Source organism: Myotis yumanensis, unplaced genomic scaffold (genome assembly GCF_028538775.1).
Source record: "Myotis yumanensis isolate MYYU_CA2020_CCGP unplaced genomic scaffold, mMyoYum1.0.hap1 SCAF_19, whole genome shotgun sequence".
NCBI classification, from domain to species: Eukaryota; Metazoa; Chordata; class Mammalia; order Chiroptera; family Vespertilionidae; genus Myotis; species Myotis yumanensis.
In genome coordinates this window covers 14,809,654-14,822,404 of record NW_027223770.1, presented here as the reverse complement: position 1 = coordinate 14,822,404, position 12,751 = coordinate 14,809,654, and the positions used below count along the sequence as shown (strand labels likewise).

Here is a 12,751-nt window from a genome sequence, read left to right as displayed (position 1 = left end):
ACTCGGGGCCTCTTTGCTCCTAAAAAATAAAATAAAATAAAATAAAATAAAATAAAATAAAATAATAAAATAAATAAAATAAAATAAAATAAAATAAAGAAAAGAAATAAAATAAAATAAAAACAAATGCTTTCAAAGTCTTCTATGCCGATACTTTTAAATTAATATAACTGGCAATCTAAAGAAGTGAAACTACATCTGAATTCATTTAACACCAAAATACTTATCCAACAAATAGTGGCTCCTTCTACACGATTTTATGAGAATGTGGTCGTTTCGAACTGACTAGGCTTCACTTGTCAAATTATACAAATACTGATCAGTAAGTGTGTTCCACGTGTGGAGTACAAGGCCATAATTTTATTGGTACCCTTTATGGTAATAGAAAAATGTTCTGTGAGGGCAGAGAAACCTAGCTAAAGAATGAAAACTTAAAAAAATAAAAACAACAATTTATGATCATGGCAATGAACATTATGAATCTGCTCTATCCAACATTCCTTGCTCCACTGGAAAAGCTGTAACAAGAACACTCATTAAACAGAAAATGATGCCACTATCAATTCACGGTTACTATCCTCAGCTGGATCCTGTGTTTTCTCTTAACAGTTTCCTCTCCCTTTTTCCACAATGATTATTTCAAAACGTCTGCACTCTTGTCAAATTCCTAATTTCACAGAATAAAAATAGTTGTATTTTAAGGATACTACCTTTCTTGAGTAGTTTGTTGTACCATCTATCTTTTTTGATGTCTGGGATGGTAATCCTTACTGATGGATTCTCAACTAGGATTTTATGCAGCAGAGCTGAAAACAAAACATTAAGACAAACATTTACAAAAGAGTCATGCAGATTAGGAAAGCCTATAGCTTGTGGTATGGAACACATCTCTCTCTCTTGTTCTCCTTATGTCCAAATATCATTTCTGGGGAATAGAAAGAATAAATTATTAAAGCTGCTAAATTATTGCTTTAATTTCATACAGTTGTTCTTTGCTACTTAGAATATCTTAGAATAGTCTGCCCAGGTCTGATTTTCAATTATTTGCAGATAGTAGCATAACAACCAGGTAGGAATGTTCCTCCCCAGCTGACAACATTAACAAAAAGATACAACTTATCCATTTTCAATACCAAACTTGTTCCAATGTCATGTTAAATACTCCTTCACACAGTTTTATTTTAAAAATTTACTTTCCAGCATCCTAATTACCTTGATAACGAATTCATATATCTCCAAACACAAAAATAATTTTCTAATGGACAAAAGGTTTAAATAAAAAAAAACAGGTAATGGGGAATTTTTTTTCTAACATGAGAATAGAAAAGACCTTTCCAAACATGACAATATCGCCACGAACCACAAAGGACAAGATAATAGATTTAAATAAGTAAAAATACACCACTTATTGCATGTCAAAATAGCAAAAATAAAATAAAAGCACATGACAAATTGTGAAAAGTATTTGTCATAAATGCAAAGATTGTAAGGTAGGAGAGGGTAAGTAAATGGTGATGGAAGGAGACTTAACCTGGGATGGTGAACACACAATACAATATACAGATGATGTATTACAGAATTGTATACCTAACACCTATATAATTTTATGAACCAATGTCACTCCAATAAATTCAATAAAAAATAAATGCAAAGATCTGATGACATTATTACGTTAAAAAAACTAATAAATACATTAAAGATATACAATGTCATTGGTACTAAATTTAAAAAACAAAAAACACTGAATATATTTTTATAGGCCTATTATTAAAGTAAATATTTTTTAAGGTAAATTAATGACATTGTGATGAAATATATGAACTTTCTGAAAAACAACTTGGCAAAGTAAACTAGAATAATTAAAAGCTACAAATGTCCTTCGCCCTGCAATTCCACTTCCGGGGTTTTATTTTAATAAAATAAGTTAAAGGTATGTGCAAAGATTTAGTTATATGGATGATCATTATCTCTCTTTCATAACAGTAAAAAAATTAGAAAAAAATCTAGATCTCTAAAAAAGTGAACTGGATGAGTATAATAAGGAATGTCCATATAGTAGAATACCTTCAGAGTCTTTATAAACAATGACATAGGCCTATAATTGTAATCATAGGAAAAGTTCACAAAGCATTAACACACACAAAAGAAAGATTACAAAATATTGTGTGTACGTAGTGTAATCTCATTTTTTGTAAAAACACACATAAATACATATATTTTGCAACAAAGTATAGAAGCATATATCAAAATATTAAAATAAGCTATTTCTCGCCGAAGCCGGTTTGGCTCAGTGGATAGAGCGTCAGCCTGTGGACTGAAAGGTCCCAGGTTCGATTCCGGTCAAGGGCATGTACCTGGGTTGCAGGCACATCCCCAGTAGGGGATGTGCAGGAGGCAGTGTGATTCAATCCACACATTGTGACACATCACAATGTGTCAACTGTACCTACCACCCCAGCTGCAATGTGCAATGAAAATCAGCAAATTTCTCTCTCATCGATGTTTCTAACTCTCTATCTCTCTCCCTTCCTCTCTGTAAAAAATCAATAAACTATATTTAAAAAAAAAATAAAATAAAAATAAAATAAAATAAGCTATTTCTCAAGGATTATAGGACTGGTTTTTAAAATTTTTTTATTGCCTGGCTAGCGTGGCTCAGTAGTTGAGTGTTGACTTATGAACCAGGAGGTCAGGGAACCATGCCCAGGTTGCAACTCGATCCCCAGTGTAGGGCTTGCAGGAGGCAGTCGATCAATGATTCTCCCTCATCATTAATGTTTTTCTCTATCTCTCTCTCTCTCTGAAATCAATTTTTAAATTTTTTTATCATTTTTATATTTATTTACAAGGATTATAGATTACTTATATGATAACTTAAAAGTTAAAAAGAAAATATAAGAAAAAATAATCAAATAGCACTACACTTCATTATCCAAGAAATCAGTACTTTCAATCAGTTACCTAGAGGAGCAGAATCGATTTTTTTCCAAGGGTTGAGGTATGTTTTTTTTTCTTTCCAATCAGAATATTCCTGACAACTGTCACTGGGCTGGTCCCATGGCAATTCTAAAAAAGAAACAAGTTTCCCGAGTGTTCATATCATTATGCAGTAAAGATTCCAGGGAAAATAATTAACAATACAAATCCATTTCCTCCTAGTTAACTCAATATCGTTTTCAAACTAAGAATACCAGCTCACAAAAATTTCAGAAGCACTCACAGATAGATGAGCCGAACCACTTCCTGTTCTACTCTTTCCAAAAGTATTCACATGAATCTTAAAAGCGAGAGCTACTGTTGCATTTCGTTTAATAGCCTATATATACCTCATTTTTAAAAACCTTTGGGATTAAAAGTTCCAACTTAATTATAAATAATTTACTATTAAAGTCCTGTCATATAAATATGGATGCCCTTGGCTTATTTCATTAATTTTGGAATAACAAATCTGTCTTTCCACGGGAGACAAATTTTATCATGATTAAATAGCTCTTACCCCCAGCCAACATTGCAGTAAGTACTATTCCACAGGACCAAACATCAACTGGTTCTGCATGAAATTCTTTTCTCTTTAGAAGTTCTGGAGCAACATAAGGTAAAGTACCACACATCTTGTTCAATAAGCGCTCACGGTTATTATGCCGAAACACTGTTGCCAGGCCGAAGTCAGAGATTTTGAGGTTATCTAAACCAAAGGAAAAAGAGATGGCACTGGATAAAAATGTTTTGTAAGTAGATATACTTAAATAAAGCTTTATTGGAAAATCACTGGTGTCACCCAAGGTTTGTAGAACTTCTCTGCCTTAAAACGAGGCAACAAAGAAATTTTTAAAAAGAAGAAATAAAAGACATCATCATCCAGCAAAAATCAGTGAAAGAACTCATCGCTTCTGCTCATTCAAGAGAAATATATTTTTTTTAAAAAGAGAAATATCGATACACAAACAGGTTAAAGAAAGATACTGAAGTCAGAAGGGGCTGCCGTTCTGGAAAGGGTACTGGAGACTTAGGCTTAAAAGCAGAGCCTGGCCCTTTATTGGGTTGTGCAGCAGGCAGGAGGAGACATCAATAATGTATTAGGTACAACTTTCCCAGCAGCAGGCAAAGCCTGTCGGCTTGTAGAAAATTTCCCTGTAAAGACACACCAAAACTAAAGATCCACAAACCACCAGAACTTCTTGTCAAAGTGGCTACGCTTAGAAAAGGGAGAGGAACTTTAAAAACAAACAAACCAGAAAAGCAAATTTCTACTCTAACTTCCCATCTTCCACACACATAAACTGCAGGTAAAACTCAATTTATCTTATACTTGGTGAATGCCTTCTGTAACAAAATGACACTGTGCTAGCCAATGTAGTTAGATAAATTACTGGAGAAGGCTAACAACAGACAACTGTTGCAAAGGTTATGAAAATATAGGACATTACAAAATCTTATAGCAAAAGGAATCAAATCTAGTCTTAGGAATTAGGGAAAATTCCCTATTTTCAACCTTTATAGAGGACAATCTGGCAAAAGATGTTAAAATCTGAAATATTCACACACTCTTTGAGCCAGTAATTTCTATTTCTAGGACTATATCCACAGGAATACTCCCTCAAACACACAAACTTAAGGATATTCATTTTATTTGTAAATAACTTAAATGTCCATCAATAAAGAAATGACTAAATCTTATAATACACATACACAACAAAACTATATAAGTAATTGTTTTTAAATAAAGGTATAGCTATATGTACTGACACAGAATTGGGTATAAGTAAAAAAAAAAAAAAAAAAAAAAGGCAAGTGTCATAAAAAATATTCATTATATGACCCAATTTTTATATTGGGTTTGTGCACAAATTTATAGAACAGTCATCACTGTTTTATTTGTTTTAAAAGCTACAAAAGCCTGAACCGGTTTGGCTCAGTGGATAGAGCGTCGGCCTGCAGACTGAAGAGTCCCAGGTTCGATTCCGGTCAAGGGCATGTACCTGGGTTGCGGGCACATCCCCAGTGGGGGGTGTGCAGGAGGCAGCTGATCGATGTTTCTCTCTCATCGATGTTTCTAACTCTCTATCCCGCTCACCGTTCTCTCTTTAAAAAAAAATCACTAAAATATATTTTAAAAAAAATAAAATAAAATAAAAGCTACAAAAACAACTGTCCCAAAATAGGGGACTAATTCTTTAAAAGTCAATTACATCTACAATATAGCATGTAAGCCATTGATGATGTTTACCTGTATTTGAGTTGGAAGGTAGCTAGTGTAATTACCTGTTAATATCTATATATGACAATCTTAATAAACCAATGACATTGAGTCCCAAGTTACTTCTAAGTAGTAATCACTGAAAATACTACTGGATGACCTCTGAATATCCTTGGATTTTGTTTTGTTATTCCCTGAAATTTCAATAATGCAAAAGCCTTCAAACAGCCTTGTGTGGCTGGTATTAAAATAATTTAGGTAGCAATCACAAAATGCTAAACTTACCCCTTTCATCCAATAGGAGATTTTCTGGCTTAATATCCCTGTGAGTTATCCCAATATCATGCAGGTAAGTCTAAGAAAGCAGAGGGAAGAATATTAGAGTTTGGTAACTTACGTCACTCACACTAATTTTAAGTAGAGTTAGAGTCAACTGTACCTACCACCCCAGCCATGAGTTGATGGAAGAACCTCTGAGCGTCTTGTTCAGGCATGCCTATGTCTGGCTCTATAAGAATTCATAATGAAAGTTAGTTTACCAGGTAAATGTAATCAGGAATCAACCACATAACCTCTTAATGCTAAGGTTAAACATTTGTGATTGTACTTTAGCAAACAGAATCCTATGCTAACAATCAAAAAGACTCTGGAGTCCACTAACACATATAATCACAACCTTGAAAGTCCCCGCTTATCTTATATTAACCATTATCTATTTTATTTGGTCTTTCAAATTCTCCCCTGATTTCATCAAAATGTCATGCCAAGATTTTTCCACTCCTCAAGTGTAATTGCCAAAGTGGAAGCATGGGCAACACGAAGCTAATTTCACTAAATATTTAACAACAGATTTAAACTTCAGATAACCTCTCACACACAACAAAGTCATGAATGCCTGTGATGTTTCTTTAGGAACAGTTTTAAGATGTATTCTATTGTCAGTCATCTTCTTTATATCTTGATCTCCCTTATTAACTCATGATTTCTTTTACACTCAACTCTCTCCTAAGATAAATACTTGTGATTCTAATAATCAATTTTAACTGTTAATACCATAGCTTTAAATAATAAACTTAGAACCACAGAATATATTTTATGTACTTCTCAGTGTTCTATAAAAGCAATCCTAGAAAATTCTACATTATTTCACTTGAACACATAAAGAAGAAACATAGTGCCCTAACTGCTTTGGCTCAGTGGATAGAGCGTCAGCCTGATTCCAGTCAAGGGCATGTACCTCGGTTGCGGGCACATCCCCAGTAGGGAGTGTGCAGGAGGCAGCTGATCGATGTCTCTCTTATCAATGTTTCTAACTCTCTATCCCTCTCCCTTTCTCTCTGTAAAAAAATCAATAAAATATATTTTTTTTTAAAAAGAAGAAGAAACATAGTAACATGCTATCATTCTGGATCTCTAAATATATACAATGAGACTACACTTTATCATTCTTAAAACTTACGAAGCAACAATACCAACCAAATCACTTATGCAACTTGGGAAAAAAGTTTTGATGACTTTTATGCTTTCATGTATTAATATAAGTTGCAAAAACAAAACAATTTATTCCAATTACTCTGTTGCATAAGCAATTCCTAATGGACAATGACCACATAGCAGACCCAAGTTCAAGAAAGAAATTTAGAAACTTATTTAGGAGAATAATTATCTTAAATCCTTTCCATACCGATTCGATCAAAAAGTTCTCCTCCACTGCAATACTCCAGAAATAGATATTGAATATTGCCTTCTCTCCTGTGACCGTAGAATTTCACCACATTCTCATGATTTAACATTTTATTGATACAGATCTCTTTCTTAATATTGTCTGGACAGTCTATGGCACGCTTCATGTCTACTATCTTCACTGCAACTGCTTCTTCAGTTCTTCTATTCACAGCAAGCTGAACCCTAAAAAAGAAAGGTTGTAACATTCCAGACGCCTGAATTCTGTTTATTTTAAAACTTCAAAAAAGATTAAACACGACCCATCCAGAATTATTGCACTTTTATAAATGCATCCACCAAGGAGAAGCCATGGGGATGGTTTCTGCCATGTTCTCAAAAGATACTCCTCCTTTCTGAAATATGAGGTACAACAGACAATGCACCAAAGAAGTCATTATGCTATTGAACCAAAAGCCATTCAATAAATGCTTGAGAAAATGAACTCAACTGGGATAACCATTCTAGGCCACATTCCATATACACATGCTCTATTCATTTAATTGTAATAACATCACTTAACATTTATCAATCCCGCGGTAACTGTTCTCAGCACCGATGGGGTCAGTACCATGATTGCCATCTTACAGCTAAGAAAACAGAGGCAGCAACAGTATCAAGAAGCTCGCGGCCCCGGCCGGGTGGCTCAGTTGGCGGGAGCATCGCTCCCTACACCAAAAGGGTGCAGGGTCAGCCCCTGGTTGGGGCACAGAGGTCTCCCTCTCACATGGATCTCTCTTCCTCTCTCTCACTCCCTTCCTCCTTCTCTAACACCAACATATACAGACGCTGCGATGAGGCTTAAGAAGCAGCAGCTCGCCTAAGAACAAAACAATGATCGGCATGTGACAGGCTGATGATCTGACACCAGGCGGCCTGGCTCCAGAGTCCGTTCATTTGTTCATTTGAAACACGACGCCTAAAGCTCAAGAAGGAAGCGGTGGCAGGAGAAGCGGACCTCGGCGCTGGACAAAGTCAATGTCAAAGAAAACAAAGTGCTTGCAAAAGATCGCACAACTTCCGTTCCCCAGAAGTCTGGGATTTCACAGGCGGAGGTCCGCTTCCTAAGGCCCCGCTGTGTTAAAATAACTCCAAAACGACGCACAGGGGCTCAAACGAGACAGAGGGGGGCAAAGCAAGCGGGAAAGCAGGGGGGGAGGACGCGGACTCACTCTCCATAGGCACCTTCCCCGAGAGTCTGCACCAAGTCCCAGTCTTCCACGAAGGGCACGGCCATGGCTCCGCTGCGTACCGCGGCTGCAAGGGGCGGGACCCAGAAGAGAGGGGATGAGGACGCGCGCCCGTCATCGGGGAGGTCGCTGAACTCTGCGTCGGCCAGGAGTCCTCCATATAAATAACAGCTCTTCTTTCCCCTGACACCCCATCACCCATACCCTACCCCCGTCTAAACCACAGGCCAGTCTCCCACATCCTGGCGTCCGGCCCTGTAAATCCCCATCCCCACGCCCAGCGAATGCGCAGGGTCGGCCCCTCGTCCGCGGAGGAACTGTTAGCAGTTGTGATGGAGTCGGGGGACACTGCCTCGCGGTGGGTGTAGAGAAGGGGCAAGAGGGGTCTAGGGGAGGGGGCAAGATCATCACGATCACTGCGGCCCCTCCTCCCAACCCCACAGTGTCCCCCGGGCCGGGTGGAGCACGGGGCGGGGCCAAACTGCCCCGAGGGGCGGAAGGCAGGGCCGGGAGGCACGCAGACTAGCAGCGGGGAGGTCTCTGCAGTCCTTCTGCCTCCGGCGCCCCGTGCCACCCTCCTTCGCCCTCCGGGGCCGCCCCTCCGCGGGAGTCTCTCTGAACCCCTCGCCGTGCTCTCCTAGCTCGTGCGGACCCCGAAACTCCTCTGCAGACTCCCTGCCTACCCCACCCGCCGCCCTTCTCACCAGGCCGTCCTCTGCCCGCCACCGCAGGAATCCAAATGCAGCGCTTTTCCCGCCAAAACTGGAGCGCGTCACACTGTCGCAAACGCGCGCGCCCTTGCCGTAAAGCGCGGAGGCGCGCTTTCCGGTTGGCGAAGTTTGGGAGCTGGGCGGCTCCGGGAGGCCGGCGCGGCAGCCCCACAGGTATCGGGCTATTGTGAGGTCGGGAGGTGCTGGCTGCCGAACGCACCTCGGCTGAAGCTCTCTGCGCCCAAACGCGTGAGTCCCGGGCGGCGCCGGAGACCCGGGAGACGAACGTGCCCGAGGCTGGGTTTCCACCCGTGGGCGCCACGACGCCGGCTCTGCGCCTCCGGGTATCTGCCCGGCGACCTGTCCGGTCCGGTCACTTGGAAGTGAGGCGCAGACCCCCCGAGAACGGGGCTGGGAAGGACGAAGGAAGCTGCGGGGGCCTCAGAGCCCGCCCTTCGGACCCTGGCAGGGGAGGCCTCGGACGAGACCTCCTGCGGTTGGAGGGAGAGGATGACCCGTGCCCTGTGCGGCCTGAATGGGCTCCACGGCAGCACCTGGGCCCCGCCGTTTGCAGGAAGAGCCTCTGGGTCGCTTAGTCCCACCCGCCTTCTCTTTCGGAGCGTGGGAGACGCAGGCAGGTAGGTAGCGCAAACACGCTGTTCTGCCTCAGGGTACAAAGCACATTGTAAGTAACCAGTTAAGGAGGGAAGTAAATTCGGGGGAAATGGGCCTGCTTTAGGATAAAATCATACGGAACACTCAAGTAGGTACTCCCCCTTGGCAATACGTGACCGGGAACTCAAGGCACCGGCAGTGTCATCTCCGTTAAATTCTCCAGTTCTTAAATCGGCCACATACATTGATAGTAGCTCGATTGTGTTACTGGTAATGGAGTAAAATAAGTATAAAGTGTTACACAAAAATGCACAGTTAACCAATGTCACCCCAATACATTTTTAAACCCGTATTTTATTTTTTAAATATATTTTATTGATTTTTCACAGAGAGGAAGGGAGAGAGATAGAGAGTTAGAAACATTGATCAGCTGCCTCCTGCACATCCCCCACTGGGGATGTGCCCGCAACCAAGGTACATGCCCCTGACCGGAATCGAACCCGGGACCCTTCAGTCCGCAGGCCGATGCTCCATCCACTAAGCCAAACCGGTCTCGGCCCGTATTTTAATATTTAAAAAAAAATAGGTTCTTATCGATTGTAGAGAGAGAGAGAAACATCCATGAGAAACATGGGTCAGCTGCCTCCTGCACACTCCCGCTGGGGACCAGGGGACCAAGCCGGCTCCCTGGCATATGCCCTCCGGACTGGGCCTTGAACTGGCGGACCTCCGGGTGCACAGGTCGACCCTCAGCCACTGAGCCACACCAGCCGGGCCAGTAAATTTCACTTTTAAAAATGCACACATCTGCTTTAAAACAACACCAGAGCGCTTCAAAATGCCTATTGGAGACGTTTTTAACCATGACTTCACGGGTTAGGCTTCCTGTAATAAAGCTTTCACATCTTTTACTACATTTTCTCTAATTTGCGCACTGTGTGCTGCAGACAAAGACGATGAAGAAAGGAAGAGGAGGACCTGCTCTGTTTCTGTGTGTGTGTGAATGGAATTAGCCTGAAAAAAAAGGGGGTGGGCATCCCCGTTTCAAGTAGAATACAGTTAAAGACAGCCCTGTGGGAGAATGACTGCACACAATAGCCTCTGTTCCCTTCTGAAACCTTACTAAAATAGTGAATCTTTAAAAGGCACAAGAAACGAGTATGAGAAACGAGATTTTGGCAAGGGGAAAGTCTTCAGATAAACATCTTTAGATGAACCCTAGAGCCAACAATGGGAAAGCAGAAAAGCAACTTGATTTACATCCAGAACTTCCACAAGGCTCAAGTTGAGTTAGTGACACCAGGTAACTGAAATGTAGGTGAAGGTGGGGCTATAGAGGGTAGGTTGAAAGACGAGGTAAGAAGCAAATAGACCCTTAGGTCCTCTCACTTTGTCCCAAAGCTGGTACAGGACCTGGTATCTGAGCTGGAGAGCATCAGGCAGTTAAAGGCTTGGGTATCTTACTGAAAACAAAGGGATTAAGTGTCAGTTTATGCAAAGAAGTTTACCGGCTGCACGTCTGACATGCTTGCTCAAAAGCCTTCTTTCCCCACTTAGAAATATGGCAGCCTGCCTTGTATCCTTGGAGGATTTACAAGCCTTCTCAAGGGAAGGTTACCTATATAAAAAGATCTAAAGATGCCAATACCAGGGATTTCCAGCCAGATCCCAGGAGTGAGGCCCACATTCAATAAGCCGGACTCCTTTCCCCAAACAGACCTTCCAATCTGTTTTAGGGTCCCACTTTTTTTTCCTTTTTAAAATATATTTTTATTGATTTCAGAGAGGAAGGGTGAGGGAGAGAAACATCGATGAGATAATCACTGACTGGCTGCCTCCGCACACCCCAAATGGGGGATTGAGCCCACAACCCAGGCATGTGCCCTGACTGGGAATCAAACCGTGACCTCCTGGTTCATAGGTTCATGTTCAACCACTGAGCCACACCACAGGGCTAGGGTCCCACTCTTAAAAAGAGCAGACAACTAAGAATTTGTAAAGGCCTTTAATATGAAAGATGTCAAAACAAAGGAATATTCAACAAAACAGAAAAACACTTCTTGGACATTAAAAAATGTGATAGCAGAAAATAGGGAAACTACATAGACAGATTGCAAAAAATATTTTTTAAGGAATCCTCCAGAACAAAGCATATAGATGGAAAACAGAATAAGAATGTTGGGTGGTTAGTCCAGGAAGTCCAGCATCCAAATAGCTTATTTTTCAGAAAGAGAAAGAGAAAGAGAATTAGGGGAAATCCACAAATAACTCAAGGATATTTCTCAGAACTAAAGAACTTGACTTTCCAGACTTACAAGTTTAAAGTACCCAGCACAATGGATGATCCACTATAAGACACATCATCGGGAAAATTCGAAACATTACATACAGAGAAGACCCTAAGAGGTCTGGGGGTGGAAATGAGAGGGAATGGACTCATGCAAAAAAGTTAGAATCAGAACAGCATTGCATTTCTCAACATTTAGAAGAGAAAACACAATGGGCCAATGACTTCAAAATAATTCTAAGGAAAAGTTTTCACATCCTGAAACTCTATACCTAGCCAGCCTGTTAATTGTGATGTGAGACATGCAAGATCTCAAGAAATTTATCTCTCACACACTTTCTCAGGGAGGCAGTTAGAGGTGACAAAACAAGAAAGAATTCAGATTAACATACATAACATGACAGTGAAAGGATACACCAACTCAAGAGGTGTGTAACAAACCTAAAGAATAAATCAAACTGGTACATACCAAAACAAGACATCTCTAAGACATACCCAATGAGTCTGAGCATATTAAAAGAAACTTGAAACAAATGAATGAGAGCTTGGGGAGAAATTAGTGACAAATACAAAAAAACAATGAAAAACTCCCTCCAAAAAAGTTATGCAGGGATAGAACAAAGTAACAACAGTATACCACATGGCCTAGTTGTAAAAAGCCATAAGGTAAAAACTATGGAGCTAACCTAAATCATAACTATAACAGAACCTTAAAGTGGTCCATGGGAATAGCAGGATGGTGAAAAAGAGCTAAATCTTCAATTTCCACACCAGAAAGTCAACATATGATACCTAAGATAGAAAAACCAACACATAGCAAAATAAAGCAAGTTATTTAATGAGATGGAGGTAAATAATGTGAGAATCAGCAGAGTTGAAAGTGGTTGCCCCCAGGGAGTGGAAAACTTGTTGCTTTTTAGAATTGAGTTTTTTTACACTAAGTGTAAAAAAGTGTAACAATGAAAAAGTTAATTTTTCAAAAAGACAGCTTCATGCAGCCTAGGAAGTAACAGAATCACCAAAGCAGCAA

The 12,751-nt window shown here is 40.4% G+C and overlaps 1 protein-coding gene across 1 annotated transcript in view; it reads right to left on the bottom strand.

Annotated features, from left to right (window-relative positions):
* Positions 1 to 8,824, bottom strand: part of CHEK1 (checkpoint kinase 1) — a 15,199-nt gene extending 6,375 nt beyond the window's left edge. The window contains 9 exon segments of the mRNA XM_070399713.1: positions 1 to 19; positions 711 to 806; positions 2,962 to 3,066; positions 3,497 to 3,685; positions 5,483 to 5,552; positions 5,641 to 5,705; positions 6,882 to 7,105; positions 8,092 to 8,176; positions 8,814 to 8,824. The exon segment at positions 1 to 19 is cut by the window's left edge and continues 90 nt beyond it. Of these exon segments, the coding sequence (XP_070255814.1) occupies positions 1 to 19; positions 711 to 806; positions 2,962 to 3,066; positions 3,497 to 3,685; positions 5,483 to 5,552; positions 5,641 to 5,705; positions 6,882 to 7,105; positions 8,092 to 8,156 (833 nt within the window). The 5' untranslated portion in view covers positions 8,157 to 8,176; positions 8,814 to 8,824.
* Positions 8,825 to 12,751: the final 3,927 nt, after the last annotated feature.